The sequence below is a fragment of the Schistocerca cancellata genome, chromosome 4 (assembly GCF_023864275.1).
Source record: "Schistocerca cancellata isolate TAMUIC-IGC-003103 chromosome 4, iqSchCanc2.1, whole genome shotgun sequence".
In the NCBI taxonomy this organism is placed as follows: Eukaryota; Metazoa; Arthropoda; class Insecta; order Orthoptera; family Acrididae; genus Schistocerca; species Schistocerca cancellata.
Genome location: NC_064629.1, coordinates 583,931,302 through 583,948,479, shown reverse-complemented (window position 1 = coordinate 583,948,479; position 17,178 = coordinate 583,931,302). Strand labels below are relative to the sequence as shown.

Here is a 17,178-nt window from a genome sequence, read left to right as displayed (position 1 = left end):
TTTTCGTTACCACTCCATTTGTTTTATAGACTACATTTTCTTTATTAATAAGATACTGAAATTTAATATATTTGTCTTTATTAAGATTCTGTTTTAACTTTATCTTTATGTAATATAACTGTACGTAAGCTAACAATAAGTTTGAAATCCCTCAGAATAGTAATTTATAACTTAATAAAGATTTGGAAAAGCAGGTTCTCATGTTTAAAGCAATGCACACGTGGAATCAATGCTTAGGAAACGGTCTTATACAAAGAGGAAAGATGGCATCGACGTAACGGGTCTTATATCTTTGACCACAATTTTGCTTGGTCACAGAATCAGTGCAGGGTATGGACCTATCTACGCCGGCGACTCCACGTGGTATGTTGATGGCTAGACTGGTGCCACGCTTGTCACTGCGTAATCTGGCCCATAATGAAATCACAGGCATGCTGTGTGGCTATATGTGGTGTCCTCGGAGGGTTCTGCTTCAGTCTATCGTATTATAGTGATGGCTGCATAGTATTAGTAGCTACTGTGGTAACAGCCAACGAGTTTAAATTTCATAGAGTTGCTATACGTCCGCCATATCTGAAGCAAATTGAATACCCGTCCGCCATTTTATCTGTACAAAAATGGTTCAAATGGCTCTGAGCACTATGGGACTTAGCATCTATGGTCATCAGTCCCCTAGAACTTAGAACTACTTAAACCTAACTAAGCTAAGGACATCACACAACACCCAGCCATCACGAGGCAGAGAAAATCCCTGACCCCGCCGGGAATCGAACCCGGGAACCCGGGCGTGGGAAGGGTGAACGCTACCGCACGACCACGAGCTGCGGGCTTTTATCTGTAGATAAAGGCGTTCTCTGCTGTGTTACCCTCAAACCCCCCCCCCCTCCCCTCCCACGATATTGACTTTGACTAACTTCAAATAGCTCATGCTAGCTTCAATCCTTCTCAGAAAACAGCAACAGCGGTGATTTCTATCTGCAGTGGCAGCAACAAGCAAAGTTGTAGTCGAAATACCCATAAACTTTTCAATGTAGACAAAACTGTAGGACGCCTCAAAATATTTTCGCCCAGCTGCGATAACTTCTTGTTGCTCGCAAAATGAACGTAAATCAACGCAAAATGAGCGGGTACCGCCTGAGGATAATGGAGAAAACTTCGAAATGCGTTGTGGTTACATGATAGAAACTGTATTTTTGTCTATATGAAAATATGTAAAAGCAGTATAATTATTAAGTTGCAGACATACTATGTGCTAATGATGACTCATTGAGAGTATTGTTGACCAAATTGTAGAAAGTTGCGAGATTTCGCACTTTTTTTATAAATGTTGTGGAAAATTAAAGATAGTTGGGACTGCCTTGGATAAAGGGCGTCTCTGCTCATTTGCGTCGTACATATGTTTCTCTACAAAGTGATTTGAGCAGATGTAGCCCGTTGTAGTACGAAACAATTTGTCCCCTTTCATATTTCCTGCCCATTTCTACGTTAGCTCCTGCCAGTTAGATTTGCGCAATTGAACGACAAACACACTTTAGGCACGTTTAATTTATATTTCGGTAAACAAACTGCAAAGAAAAATTAAACGATGCACCAAATAAAGCATTTCGCTTTCCACGTGGACATGATTGGCTCCTCTCAGTTTTCTGATCACCGTCAACATGGCGGCCGAGTTAACGTTGTTTGCCACAAGGAGTGCTGTAAATCGTGTTTTAGCCACTGTATGAAATGTAAACTCGTTGGCGACAGCAGTCTGGCAGATATCATTGTTAAACAGCATAAAGGGCGAATGCTAAGTGTAGTAGTTTGGGGTCCAGAACTGCAAACACAACATTAGGGAAATTTTAAACTCTGTGGCATTCCCCCTCATTTCTGCATCAGTTGGACTAACTACTAAATCGGCTATAAACTGTCGTTATCTTGAATTTATTTGAGAACTATTCAAAATATTTGTTTTTTTTGTTTGTGTTGCTTAAAATGCTAGTTTAATGGTAACCTACAGTAAAGTATACTGCTAGATGAAATTTCAAGTTTGTGAATTGTGATATAGAGTCAAAGTAATAAATATTTCTACGGAGACCGGTATCGGATTGAGAGAATGACTGGGAAGGATATCGACCACGCACATCGCAAAAGGACCAGTCCAGCATTTGTCTAAAATGATTTAGAGGAACCATGGGAAACTTATACGTAGTGACCAAACAGAGATCCGACTAGCTTACTTACGAAAGCAAGTTTAGTGTGCTAACCACTGCGGGACCTCTCTCGGCAAATTCAGTTGAGCAGACTGCTTCTAATGGACTGAATTTGTCTCAGTTTAACACTAGAAATCTTAATTTTGTGTTATAAGAGAGACGAATGAAAATTATATATAATAAATATAATAGAGGCACACAGATTGTTAGAGGACATTGTTGAATTAATCAGCAGCCAATTGCACAAAAGAAATTTTATTCCTTTGCCGGTTTCAAGCACCTATTGCCCTTCTTCAAAAGAATGTACAGAAAAAATATACCACAAACAAGTAGAAGGCAGGTAAGAATAATGCAAAGCTCGTAAATGGTTACGTGGTTCATGCTGCCTGTAAAAACATGGTATAAGGAAACCAAACAACAAGTGCTTACATCATGCCAGTACTGGCACCAATCAGCCAATGATATGCATAACTTGTAGATGGTCTCAAGCTGGGGGTAAAAGTACGATAAAATAAAAAAAGAAAACTCTTTCATCAGTGAAAACGTAAGTGAGCATAAGCAGCGTACTCAGTAATACACAAAAACCTAATGATAAAATAAGTTAACACAAACGACACGTGGCGCTATGGATGGGAAATTTGGAAACTAATATCCGAAACAGCTGTAGTGAGGTCATAAGGGTGCTAGCAGGGAATCTGTCGGCGACAACAAAGTGCATGAGGCTGGAAGTCGCAACTGGGGTAAGTGGAGGGACAATTCTCAGTCAGTAGCTAATATTAATTGTCAGGAAGTTCTTGTAGAGGAAAGGAGGCGTGTGCACAATTATATTGTAGTGAAACAACTAGTACTGGAATATATGCTGGTCTCAAATACGATTCGTGAAAGAACGGTAACTAGCGGCATGCACACCAGTAGTATGGTAAATTTTATAACACGTCGCTGAACTGGTGTAGAGACGTCAATAGCGTGCTAGCAGGAAATAAGGCCGCACAGATTCCGCACCGCGAGATGCACCAAGGTGCGAGAAGCAATAACTGGAGTAAATGGAGAAATAATTCCTAGTCAGTAGCCAAAATGTAGGGTCAGAAATAACTGTAAGAGAAAGGAAACGTGGGCATCGTTATATACTTTTATTACAGTGGAATAACTAGTTGAGAAATGTGTGCAAAGTCCTAAATACGGTTTGTTAAGTAAATGTAACTGGCGACATTCCTATTAGTTCTATCAAATCAGTACAGTAGGTTACACTACCTGACACAGACTGAGTAAAAGTGCTTATTAATCGTAAATACTACTTCCAACCATAAAGTAGACCATCTGGAATTTTAAGAATAGAATGTCTGTAGGTCATTGTTTACATATAGCTAATCACCTGTAAGAAAAATGAATCACCATTTGTAGGCTGTGGCTGGCTTTGCATCTGTAACAATAAATGGTTAACTACCTGGCATTGTAAATGACTAAACATTAAAATCTGAAAATGCTTCACGACTTATGTCTGTAGATGCCTAAGAACCTCTTACTATACATGAACAAGTTACCAAAAAAGCTGTGTTAAAAATATGATGAATAAAGCTAACGATATGTAACAAATGTAACATACAAATTGCAGCTGTGAGCAGCTTTTTAAATGTAAGTGTATATAGGTAACTAGCAGCAACAAAGCGCAACGCTATATGGTCAAGCTACAGTGAGTAAAATACTAACGATTGGCTGTAAATAGTGAATTAGTGGTAAGTTGAGTATTGCCACTGTCTGCAAATTATTGAAACTAGCGCACTGATTGCAATCTACTGAATGCAGTTTACTGAATATAACAACATATTGAATAACAAAGAAATAGTTGTAGCAGCTACTGCAACCTGACAATGTTCTGCCTGTGAGAATTAACAGATTCATATAATTAACCACCTGCACCTAGGGAATCCAGTTACATATAAGAGACTAATTGCAAAGCATTGCAGTCGCAATAGACCAATAATGAGAAAGACAAGGTGGCGAGGGGGGGGGGAATTGGGGGAATTTAGGGGGGAATTGATTTTAACAACATGGAGGGTGAAAACAGAGAGAAACTAAACAATATACGAAAAACTGTATGATCAAAACGTATCATGTATGGCATGGGTAGAGGGAGCGAGTTGGGGGCTGGATGGCTTCGGAGGGGGGTGGGGGGAGGTGCGATAAGGTGGTGAGCCAGGTGGCAAAGAGTTCGTGGGATGGTGGAGGTTGCAGGGAAAGGAGGAGGAAGAAGTGATTAATAGGAACAAGGGAAGAAAATTGGCTTATAACAGCTGGACTCTTACTACTGACAAGATGTAGCTATCAAGGTAATTAGCTGCTATCTGATTACATAGACTACCAGCAAACTACTGAGGCTATTTTTTTATTATTTTATTGTAATTTTACTCCCACCCTGAGACCAGCCTCAAGTTTTTCATGTGACTGGCTGATTGGTTTCAGTACTGGCAAGATGACTGCACTTAATATTTGGTTTCCTTATACGATGTTTGTACAGGCACTATGAACCACATGTAAGCATTTACGAACTCTTTTTGCGTTAAGGGATTCATTATTGTAATACATATTGTTCGTGTATTTTCTAGGACTATAGAAATATGCTGCATACATCACTCTTTAGACGCTCACAAATAATGCGATGATTATAAGTATATACCATTTTTTGTCTTTACATTATTAAGCTTCTCGTTCCTAAAACTTAATATTTTTACCTGACTTCTACTTGTTTGTGGCATATTTTTCTGTACAGTCTTCTGAAGAAGGGCACCATGTGCCTGAAATCGGTAAAGGAATAAAATTTCCTTTGTGCAATTGGCTGCTGAGTATTTCAAAAAATAGAAATGCAGTTGCTGATGAGGAATTAAATAAAACATTCCCGTGTATGTTAGATTACTATGGATCCGGAGACAGGCCTCATTTTGGGGGATATATGCTGAATTACTGAGACATAGAACTTTCGATAGCACTACCTTTCTCTCTGTCTATATCTCTCTCTTTCTTTCTTTGTTTCTGTTACAGTATCCGTCATCCAACCTATCGGGCTAGATTAATAAGACAGTTATGTCCTTTTCGGAAGGCACGTATTTGAAATCCCTGTCCAGCCATACAGACGTAAAATGGTAGGCATTCGGAAGCTCGTGGCTAGCCTAACGTGTCCAAACATTGCACATTTGGATACAACCTTCCTGCCTGCCTTGTTTTCTTACTATCGTTATGTTTAGCTCCGCTATCAGATCTTCGTTTCTACTGAAATAGCCACCTGAATGAACTAAAAACTCCACCCGAACAGGTCATGAAGCCCCAAAGGTACCGACCTGGATGCGGATATGGAGGGGCATGTGGTCAGCACACCGCTTTCCCGGCAGTATGTCAGTTTACGAGACCGGAGCCGCTACTTCTCGATCAAGTAGCTTTTCATTTTGCCTCACAAAGTCCGAGTGCACCCGGCTTGCCAACAACACTCGGCAGAACGGATGGTCACCCATCCAAGTGCTGGCCCAACCCGACAGCGCCTAACTTCGGTGATCTGACGGGAACCGGTGTTACCACTGCGGCAAGGCCGTTGGCTAGCTATCTGAATGCAGACATCAAAATATACTTTTTTCTTTCATTCTTAGCAACTTAATGATTTACTCCATCATTCGGATAAATTTTAAATTCAGTTTGCAGAAAGTGCCTGCATGTTTTTCATTGTGTTGTCATTTAGTGCCAGTGACATTACTTGCCAGTCAATCCTCATTTAATACTGTAGGTATGACAACATTGTGATCACTTGTTAGAATGCGTGTAACATATCACCATATCATGACTGGAGTTTATATTGGCGAAGAGAGAAAAGGACGTTGGTTAAAGTTTGAGCTATCGCTCACATCGCAGTCATTAGAGCGAGAGTGAGAACACTACCTTATCCCTTCGGTTAAAGAACTGGCCATAGTTTTGTTAAAGGAAAATTACCAGAATTTACCTGAAATCATTAAAGGACATGACAGGAACAAGGCTGGGGTAGCTGAATTAGAGCTTGAACCCTCCTCCTGCCGAATATGTGTCCGGCGTCTTCACCACTTATTCACCTATCTCGTTGACTATGATGAGTAGGACTGCGTATGTCCGGATTTTAATCTTTGCAGGTCATCCATTCAGCGTAATTAACACTTACATTAGTAGCAATCTGCTGAACTGGTTACCGTGTTCTGTAATGATAACTGATGTTAATATCACTTGTCACACGATTTCCGATAGAGCGTTCAAATGGTTCAAAAGGCTCTGAGCACTATGGGACTTAACATCTGAGGTCATCAGTCCCCTAGAACTTAGAACTACTTAAGCCTAACTAACCTAAGGACATCACACATATCTATGACCGAGGCAGGATTCGAACCTGCGACCGTAGCAGTGGCGCAGTTCCAGACTGAAGCGCCTACAACCGCTCGGTCACCGCGGCTGGCGATTGAGCGTTGCTAAATCTTCTAAATCAAAATATCACAATTTAAACGCGAAGCCCACCATCTTTCGGCGCTTTCCGCGCTGGTTTTACCCTTTGCAACCCGTCAACAGGATGAAGAAAGCGTGAACAGCATTTGAAAACGACACACTCTTGATCATATTCACCAGTGAACTAGAAATGGAATTACTTATAGACCAGCTGACGCTAGTCAGTGTAGACTGTCTAGAGATCTCAAACGAGACTATAGGCAGGACTGTCGGAGGGATCCTCCGAGGGGTCACAGAATGAGTTCGATCACGCCAAGGACACTGTATGGTTCCGAGGAACCACCAGCAGCGAACAGCAAGTGCTAAGGAGGCTTAAACACTCACTAGACGAGTTGAAGGCAGATTCCACTAAGGAAGCTAGTCACTACGAAGCCAGATGATAGTGAGAGCCGAATAGTCAGCCAGAGTTACGCCTTGAACGACTGTTGTGATTTCAATAATCGCCCTCTCTCGAATCCACCAGTAACGTAATATTTAAATTTTAATTATCTGATGTGGAGGCGCACTTCTAGTCGTCTATTACATTCTGAATATCCTAACTTCGTGAGCCTGTTACCGTAGTAGAGATGTAAGCCCGACTGAAGAAACTCTAAATAACAGCTTGCTGTTCAGCCCCGTAATATGATGTCATCAACAAATCACAATCCAATATTCAGTTACGTAATGTAACATCAGTTTTCCTACAATCCGTGTGATCAAGGTGCGGTGAAAAAATTCAAATGCAAGGCAAATCTCTCCTTGTAATACCGTAACCGCTGCACTTGTCGGCAGTCACATAGGTGTAGAACTCTAGTTACACTACGGTCACAACTATGAGCTTTAATCTCCATGTTATTTCACCATGTAGCATCCTATATGGTTTTCCGGAGGCGGCTGTGATTGACATTAACCGTATCGACTTAATGTGCTCCATAGTTTCAGTGTTTAGAGTCCTTGTCAATGAGCTATTGCACACCCCATGAAAAGAGGAAAAAGGGTGCAATCTGTATGTAAACAGACAGTAATATAGAGTTTCAGTTTTGAGGGAAAATAGTTTGAACGACTCCGAATAAAATTTGTCAAATGAAGTACGGTGACATTCACATGGCTGCTTGAGGAAACATTGTGACTACCACAGATCGACCTATACCCCAAATACAGTTCGAAGCAGTATTGATATACACTATCACGTGTAGACAGTTTACGATGAATGGTGCACATGCGAGTTGTCCCACGAATATTGGCAGGGTGTTGCTAATTATCTCAGAACAGCGACATGAAACTTGTAACGTTATTGAGGCAACCAGGGAGACTTTACAATTTATACAACACCAATGGTGGAACAAGTGTGCTTATTTGAGATGTTACCTCTGTAGGAGGTCGTACAAAGCTTTGTTCACTCCCACGAAAACGCAGTTGCTCACAGAGTGAGGGGTCACATTCTGGCACACTACAAAGAGGAGGAGAAATTCGTCTCCAGTGCAGCACTAAAGTTTGTGAAACTCACGGGTATATTAATGCAACAGATTAATAACGTGACAATTCCCAAAGTATATGAACGCTAGAACTGTAGACTTTCTCTGAGTTTGAGAAATGAGTATGAGGTGAAGCCATGGAATGGATCATCTCGCGGCAATGACCTGTATGATGTGATCAAGTGGCGCATGATACTGGACTAGTGAAGTGTGGATACACCGAAAATTATGTTGCCTGTACACCTGTTGACCTTGTCAAGTATGCACACTGTTCCATTTCGCTATTTTAATCACTCCATTGAAACGCCGCATTTGCACTTCGGTGACAAAGAAATATGATTCTATAAGTACTCCATGTTTTCAAGAAATTTTTAGATACTTGCTAAATACTACCTCTTTCATGACTTTTGTCATAATAGTCTGTTACACGGTATTATTTTTAGAGACTTGTGGATCCTTAGTTTTCACATTAGTTAAATTTCACACATCAGTAGCATATAAATGCAGAGTTTTACAGAAAAATTATGTTGGTGGATGGTAGAAGGCACACATCTCCGTATTTTAAAATCGTTTTTGTTCGATTTTAGCTTGCGTACATCTCTTGTTAGACTTCCATGTCACTAACAGAAATATTGATGTTCTATGGGTGATCGAGTGGGCTACTGACCAATATTTTTATTATGAACACTGCAGTTCCTTTGAAGGTTAGCTGCAAACATACTTCTGAGCTTATTTATTCATTGAAACGCCGGACAGAGCTCATGTATCAAAGATGAACTGCACCTGCATAATGGGACATGCGTCACAGATCAAACACTGTGGCTTAACGACCCATGCGTCACACGTAAACCGACGCGCCATGACAGCCTGTATATGCAACGAAGATGAAATACAGTGACCTGGTAGAGTTAGTGCCGCATATTAACAAACATAGCGCCACATAGGTGGAAAACTGCAAGTCACGCAAGGATTGTGGGTCGTCCGAGTTGCCTCTCAAACTGGTCGCAGACGTCGAGATATCAAATGCCAGACATTCACAATTCAAACTTTTCACAATGCAAGAAAAATCCATAGTGTATTCATTGGAATATCTAAACGCAAATCCTCATCTCGGCTGATTGAGCTGTTTGTTAATTGTATTTAAATTGTTACTTTGACTACAGAATCCCAAAAAATTGAAGCTATGGCCAAAATCGGACCGTTCTCATATTCCATGAAATGACACATAAGCGATCAGTGATAGATCCTGTTGAATGAATCTAAAGTGGCTGATCGTTACAGTTTTAGAATCCATTGACATAGCCTACATTTACATGATTACTTTGCAGTTCACTGTTAAGTGCCTAGCAGAGGGTTCATCGAACCTCCTTCAAGCTATTTCTCCACCGTTCCACTCTCGAACAACTTGCTGGAAAATGAACACTTAAATCCCTTCAAGCGAGATCTGATTTCTCTTACTTTATTATGACCAAGACTTCTACCTATGCAGATGGGTATATTTTCGCATTCGGAAGAGAAAGTTGATGGTTGACATTTCATGAGAAGATCCTGCCACAACGAGAAACGCCTTTATTTTAACGATTGCACCCCAATTCGCGTATCACATCCGTGGCACTCTCTCCCCTGTTTTGTTATAATGCAGAACGAGCTGCCCTTCTTTAAACATTTTTGACGTCCTCCCCCAATACTGTCTGATGCAGATGCCACTCCGCGCAGAAATACTCCAGAAGAAGACGGACAAGAGTAGTGTAGGCAGCCTCTGTAGTAATCCTGTTGCATGTTGTGTTTTGCCAATAAGGCACAATCTATGGTTCGCTTTCCCCACAACATAATCTATGTTTTCATTCCAATTTTTTTAAGAAAAGCACTCCGTCTTCAGGCCACAAGTGGCCTACCGAGACCATCCGACCGCCGTGTCATCCTCAGGGGAGGATGCGGATAGGAGGGGCGTAGGGTGAGCACACCGCTCTCCCGGTCGTTATGATGGTATTCTTGACCGAAGCCGCTACTATTCGGTCGAGTAGCTCCTCAATTGGCATCACGAGGCTGAGTGCAACCCGAAAAATGGTAACAGCGCATTGCGGCCTGGATGACCACCCATCCAAGTGCCGATCACGCCCGACAGCGCTTAACTTCTGTGATCTCACGGGGACCGGTGTATCCACTGCGGCAAGGACGTTGCCATCAGTCTAATTTAAGCTATTCCTAATTCTAATTCCTAAGTATTTAAAGAAATTCACGGCCTTTAGATTGTTGTCCTCCACAGAGTAACAGAAATCGGCAGATTCCTTTTACACTGAAGCGCCAAAGAAACTGGTATAGGCAACCGTATTCAAATACACAGATATGTGAACAGGCAGAATACGGCGCTGCGGTTGACAACGCCTATATAAGACAACGAGTGTCTGGCGCAGTTGTTAGATCGATTAATGCTGCTACAGTGGGAATTTATCAACATTTAAGTGAGTTTGAACTTGGTGTTATAGTCGGCGCACAAGCGATGGGACACAGCATCTCCAAGATAGCGACTAAGTGGGGATTTTCCGGTACGATGATTTCACGAGTGTACCACGAATATCAGGAATTCCGTAAAACATCAAATCTCCGACATCGCTGCGGCCGGAAAAAGATCCTGCAAGCATGGCACCAACAATGACTGAAGAGAATCGTTCAGCATGACAGAAGTGCAACTATTCCGTAAATTTCAGAAGATTTCAATGCTGGGCCATCAACAAATTTCAGCGTGAGAACCATTTAACGAAACATCAACGATATGAGCTTTCGGAGCCGAAGGCCGACTCTTGTACCCTTGATGACTGCACCACACATAGCTTTACGCCTCGCCTGGGCCTGTCAACACCGATGTTGGACTGCTGATGACTGGAAACATGTTGCCTGGTCGGGTGAGTCCTGTTTCAAATTGTATCCAGCGAATGGATGTGTACTGGTATGGAGACAACTTCATGAATGCATGGAACCTGCATGTCAGCAGGAGATTGTTCAAGCTGGTGGAGGCTCTGTAATGGTGTGGGGCGTGTGCAGTTGGAGTGATATGGGACCCCTGATACGTCTAGATACGACTGTGACAGGTGACACCTACGCAAGCATCCTATTTGATCACCTGCATTCATTCATGTCCATTGTACATTCCGACGGACTTGGTCAATTCCATCAGGACACCCCACACGTCCTGAATTGATACAGATTGGCTCCATGAACACTCTTCTGAGTTTAAACACTTCCGCTGGCCTCCAGACTCCCCAGACATGAATATGCATATCTGGGATGCCTTGCAACGTGCTATTCAGAAGATATCTCCACCCTTTCGTACTCTTACGGGCTTACGGACAGCCTTGTAGGATTCAAGGTGTCAATTCCGTCCAACACTGCTTCACTCATTAGTCGAATCCATGCCAAGTCGTGTTGCGGCACTGCTGCGTGCTCGCGGGAGACCTACACGATATTAGGCATGTGTGCCACTTTCTTTGGTTCGTCAGTGTATTACTTATGTGGACGACTTCACACTTTTTATTGTTTGGAATCAATTACCACATTTCGCAACATACAGATATCTTGTTTAAATCATTTTGTAATTGTTTTTGATCATCTGATGACTTTAATAGACAGTACATGGCAGCATCATCTACAAACAGCGTAAGAGAGCTGCTCAGAATGTCTCCTAAATTGTTTACATGCATCAGTACCAGCAGATAGCCTATGAGACTTTCTTGGGGAACACCAGATATCACTTCTGTTTAACTCTATGACTTTAAGTCAATTACTACGAACTGTGGTCTTTCTGAAATGAACTCACGATTCCAGTTGCACGTCTGAGACCTTACCCCGTAGCCACATAATTTAATTAGAAGTCGCTTTTGAGGAACGGTGGCAAATGCCTTTTGGAAATCTAAAAATATGGAATCAATTTGACATGCCCTATAGATAGAACTCATTACTTCGTGAGAATAAAAAGGTAGTTGTGTCTCACAAGAACTATATTTTCTTAATCCCTGTCGACTATTTGTCAATAAATGGTTTTCTTTCAGGTAATTCATACAGTTTGAACACAGCACATGTTCCAAAATCCTACTACATATCGACGTTAGTGATATGCGTCTGTACTTCAGCAGATCACTGCTATTTCCTTTCTTGAGTATTGGTGTGACCTGTGCTGCTTTCCAGTTTTTAGGTACTAAAGGTACTGAAGCCGTGTTCTTAATTGCAGCGTATAGCAGATTCCATAGTTCTGGTGTCGGAATTCTACTCGTTATCCTCACCTTCTGTTGTCTTCTTAATTTAATTTTTACACAAAACTTCTACTACTATGGTGTCCCTCAAGAACATTCAACTCTTCGTAGACCCATTCCAATGTTTTCTGCCTCTTTATAACAGTATTTGACATTGGACATAACTCTTCTATTGTACTGAATGAAAGTGAGGAACATTTTGTTCAGTGGTAATCTTGGTAGTAGATGTTTCTCCCTGGACTCCACTGTTTCAGGTTACATCTGTTATTTCAAAGAGCGTTGTATGCCTCAGCTCAACAATTGTCGTATAAATTATCACCCAACTGCAGATTCGCTAGGTTCAAGGGTGCTGCCTTTCTACTGATGTTCTCCGGTGAGCTTCGGGAGACAGTGGGTAGCTCCTCTTTGGTCAAGTCAGAGGCGCGTACGGTGTAGAGAGAAAAATTTGTGGTTCATACAAAAACAACAAATATAAATTGTTTGCAGGATTTTGTACTTCTTGCGAGCCAACTGATACTAACTGCACAACCCAAGGTACGATAATCATTACTTACGCTTTCTTATTATGCTACTCTGTGGTGGACATGTATACAATGTATGGCATCATACACCAAACGTTGAAAAAGGTTTGTCCGCAGCTCGTGATCGTGCGGTAGCGCTCTCGCTTCCCGCGCCCGGGTTCCCGGGTTCGATTCCCGACGGGGTCAGGGATTTTCTCTGTCTCGTGATGAGTGGGTGTTGTGTGATGTCCTTAGGTTTGTTAGGTTTAAGTAGTTCTAAGTTCTAGGGGACTGATGACCATAGATGTTAAGTCTCATAGTGCTCAGCGCCCGTTGAACCAATTTTTGAAAAAGGTTTTTTATTCATTTCATGACCGTTTTCGATGTCATCAGCTATGTCTTTCTTGTTGAAATAATATATCTCCTTTCTCTGGTATCATCCCACATCTTAGCGGGGTCGGCATGATAATCGGGATTTGGCAATGTTTGTGGCAGAGGGTGACCCTATGCTTTTTTCTGTCGCCAACCAACCCTTCCCTGCCTACCCCCTACCCCCTACCCCCTACCCCCCACCCCCTACCACCTGGCCCCTACCCCCTACCCCCTACCCCCTACCCCCTACCCCCTACCCCCTACTCTCCTCCCACTCCCCACTGCCCCTTCGCAGGACGGAATTTTCAATTTTTATACCCCAACTGTCAGCGTCTAGTGTTGCCCCATTGAAATTATGAGAATGTTTCGAAGTGTTTGTGAATCATGTAACTGCAGCGAGACATGGGTACAAGCCTGGTATTCACCTAGTTGGATGTGGAAAACCTCCTGGCCGGTACACCAGCACTTTCGTTAATCCGTCGGGTGTACTTGGTCAGGGGCAGGCGGGTGGTCGCAAATACTGGAAGTGGCGTGCTAACGCTGTTGGCCTTGATAAACTAGTATATAAAACAGTTTCCTTCTGTTTCATGTACTGGTTCTGTAAGACAGAAGTACGTTTCTACTGTTGTGTAATTAATGTGCATATAACCTTAACAGAGGGAAAAGAGTCAGGAAAGTGTCTCTAGTATTCTGTCATTAAGCGTATCTTAATTATTCGCCATAATCATTGGCTTTATTCACCACAACCTGATCCTTCCGCTCGAATATACTCCTCTGTTCTCTAAATCCTGAGCGCAGTTTGTGACTCCTGAAACTTGGAAAACATCCATAACTCACTTCCATCTTTGCACTTTTGCGTACTCCTGCTATGGAAGATAATATTTGAAATTGGTAACGTCTGATAACCTCATCCTAAAATATGCTATTCTGTGGCCAGGTGTGTCTAAATGTGGCTCTATAAAAGTTAGGTTGTAAACAAGAATGACGTTTCAGCGCCACGTAGGGCATCTTAATCTTTTCCATGTAAAAACTGACGAAGGTGAATCGAAACTTCTCGGAGTCATCAGTTTGGCCTAACAAGAAAGAGACAGATACTTTTACATTGTTGAAGACTATACCAGAAGGTTCAGTAAAAAAGGAACGAGCCGGAGGCTGTAAAATGAAAACTGGTGGAGGAATCTAAATCCAATTGCATACGAAAGAAGGTGTGTTCCCTATAAGAGGACAGAGACCCCAAAGTCGCCGCTGGAGGTACGTGGGTCCACATCCATGTGACGCCAGAGCAAGCACGTGCAGGCGACGATTATCAGCTGCACTCAGTCGTGCTGAAAACAGTGAAATACAGGCTTTAAAAGAAGATCAAAAGCGTGTAATGCGTTTCCTGAAAGCTGAATAGGGAACAAAAATTCATCAAAAAATAGCACAAGCGTACAGGGAGCACTGCATGCCCATTGCAAGTGTCAAGACGTGTCACAGGCGATTAAAGGGCGGCCGGAAGTCGTTGGCCGATGACGCGCGTTCTGGAACGCAACATCGCGTTATCGACGCCATTGTCCAATGCCCTCATTAATGAAGGCTGGCAAGTTGCGGTGGCAGCCATTGCCTGGGAGATCGCTTGCGCGTCGTAACCGCAACGGACATGCAATGCTCTCCGAATACTAGCGCCATTCTTCGATGAATTCCTTTTCTCCGCATACTATCAGCCGTAACGAAACTCACTGTAGTCCTTTGATCATCTATTGAAGCTTCCATTGCTCGGTATTCAGCATTGCTCAGTGCAGTGGACGATCGGCACGTGCTCTGTAGTCACGTGGGTGTGCGTCCATGTCCCTCTAGCACCGAGTTTTCTCTCTCAGCGCTCTTATAAGGACCACATAATCTTCAGTATGCAATGGAATTACGATCCCTTCAGCAGTTTTCATTTTACAGCCTGCAGAGGTTCCATTTTGAATGCACCTTATATATGAAGAAATTCACGTCTGTGTTACAAGTCTCTGGGAATTAAATTAAACAGAGTTCCATACAAAAAGGTTTTTTTCACAAAGTTAATGCATTTGATGACCACGTAAATTAGATTGACAAATTCTATGACTGATGCAAAGAGTTAAAACTTTCCACCACTTACGTATCATGTCAAGTTGTTGTTGTGAACATGCGGACTAAAATATGTACAGGTTGTAATAAGGTGCTACGGATAGAGAATCCATATAGCTACTTACAGGACGTTTAATGAATAATTACTGAAGGCGTCAGCAGCGATAACTTGGATTGAATTGTTGTTCAGCACCCTGAAACCATAAGGAAACATCCGGTAAATAAAAAAGGCATAATGTGCATAAATATTGCAGTATATACAAATATAAATAATATTCTACCGTCTACATGATTACTCTGCAATTCGCGCTTAAGCACCTGGCAGATAGAATCACTTCCACACTATTTTTCTATTGTTCCACTCTCGAACTCTTAAATCTTCCCGTGAGAGCTCTGATTTCTCTTATTTTATTACGATGATCACTTATCCCTATGTGCCTATCTAGATGGACGTCAACAGAATATTTTCGCATTAAGAGGAGAGAGCTGATGATTGAAATTTCGTGAAAAGATATCGCTGCACCGAAAAACGCCTGTGTTTAAATTATTTCCACTCGAATATCATACCGTAACCTTTTAGGCGATAGTACAAACGAGCTGTCACTGTTTGAATTTTTTCGATGTCCTCCATCAAAAATTTAAGACGGCTGGTCACACTGTCTGCAAAATGATTCATATGGGGTGTCCCAGGAGGGATGGTCAATATTCAGTGATATGACAGGAATGCTCAGTTGAAGCAAAAACTTTACATGGACATACTCCCTCTGGGGATTCTCATTTGATTTCGGAAGCACCTCCGTGACGTTTGCGTGTTCATCGAAAATACCTGTAACATAGCTAAAAGCGCGCCTCTGAATTGCTTCGATGTCTTCCTTTAATCTGACCTGGAGTGGATCCCAAAAACTCGAACAGTATTCAACAATAGTTCGCAGTAGTGTCCTATGCGCTGCCTCCCTTACAGATGAACCACAATTCCTAAAATTGTCCCAATAAGCCGGAGTCCACCTTCCCTACTACAACCCTTACACGCTCATTCCCTCTCATAATGCTTTGTACCATTACGCCTAGATATTTAATCGACGTGACTATGTCGAGCTGCATACTACTAATGCTTTAATCTAACATTGTGGGTTTGTTTTTCCTACACATCTGCATGTTATGTTATGCTATGTTAACCGGGAGCCTAGAAACGTCGGAGAGGCTCCGTCCCCGCCGCAGCCGCAGTGGTCCACAACCCCACGACGACTACCGCAGTCCACTTCACCCCTCCGCCGCCCCACACCGATCCCAGGGTTATTGTGCGTTCGGCCCCCGGTGGACCCCCCACCCCAGGGAATGTCTCACACCAGACGAGTGTAGCCCCTGTGTTTGCATGGTAGAGTAATGGTGGTGTACGCGTACGTGGAGAACTGGATTGCGCAGCAATCGCCGACATAGTGTAGCTGAGGCAGAATATGGGTAACCAGCCCGCATTCGCCGAGGCAGATGGAAAACCGCCTAAAAACCATCCACAGACCGGCCGGCTCACCGGACCTCGACACAAGTCCGCCGGGAGGATTCGTGCCGGGGACCAGGCGCTCTTGACCGCTCCAGAAAGCCGTGCGTTAGACCACTCGGCTAACCGGAAGGGCACACATCTGCATTAACTTACATTTCTCTTCATTCTTTGTCATTCGTCACACCAAATAAAAATTTTGTTTAAGTCATCTTGTATCATATGTCTTATCCGTCCAACCTTTTTTGACTTTTTATTCTAGCCCAACCTACCTCGTTGCTTTCAATGTCGTTGCTCGGGACGTTTTTCTTCTGT

General features: G+C 42.5%; 1 protein-coding gene and 1 pseudogene across 1 annotated transcript in view; both read right to left on the bottom strand.

Moving 5' to 3' along the window:
* Positions 1-17,178, bottom strand: part of LOC126183839 (relaxin receptor 1-like) — an 847,723-nt gene that overhangs the window by 421,189 nt on the left and 409,356 nt on the right. The window contains exon 4 of the mRNA XM_049926099.1: positions 15,494-15,562. Within this exon, the coding sequence (XP_049782056.1) occupies positions 15,494-15,562 (69 nt within the window). The remainder of the gene's footprint in view (positions 1-15,493; positions 15,563-17,178) is intronic.
* Positions 5,660-5,777, bottom strand: LOC126186118 (5S ribosomal RNA; annotated as a pseudogene).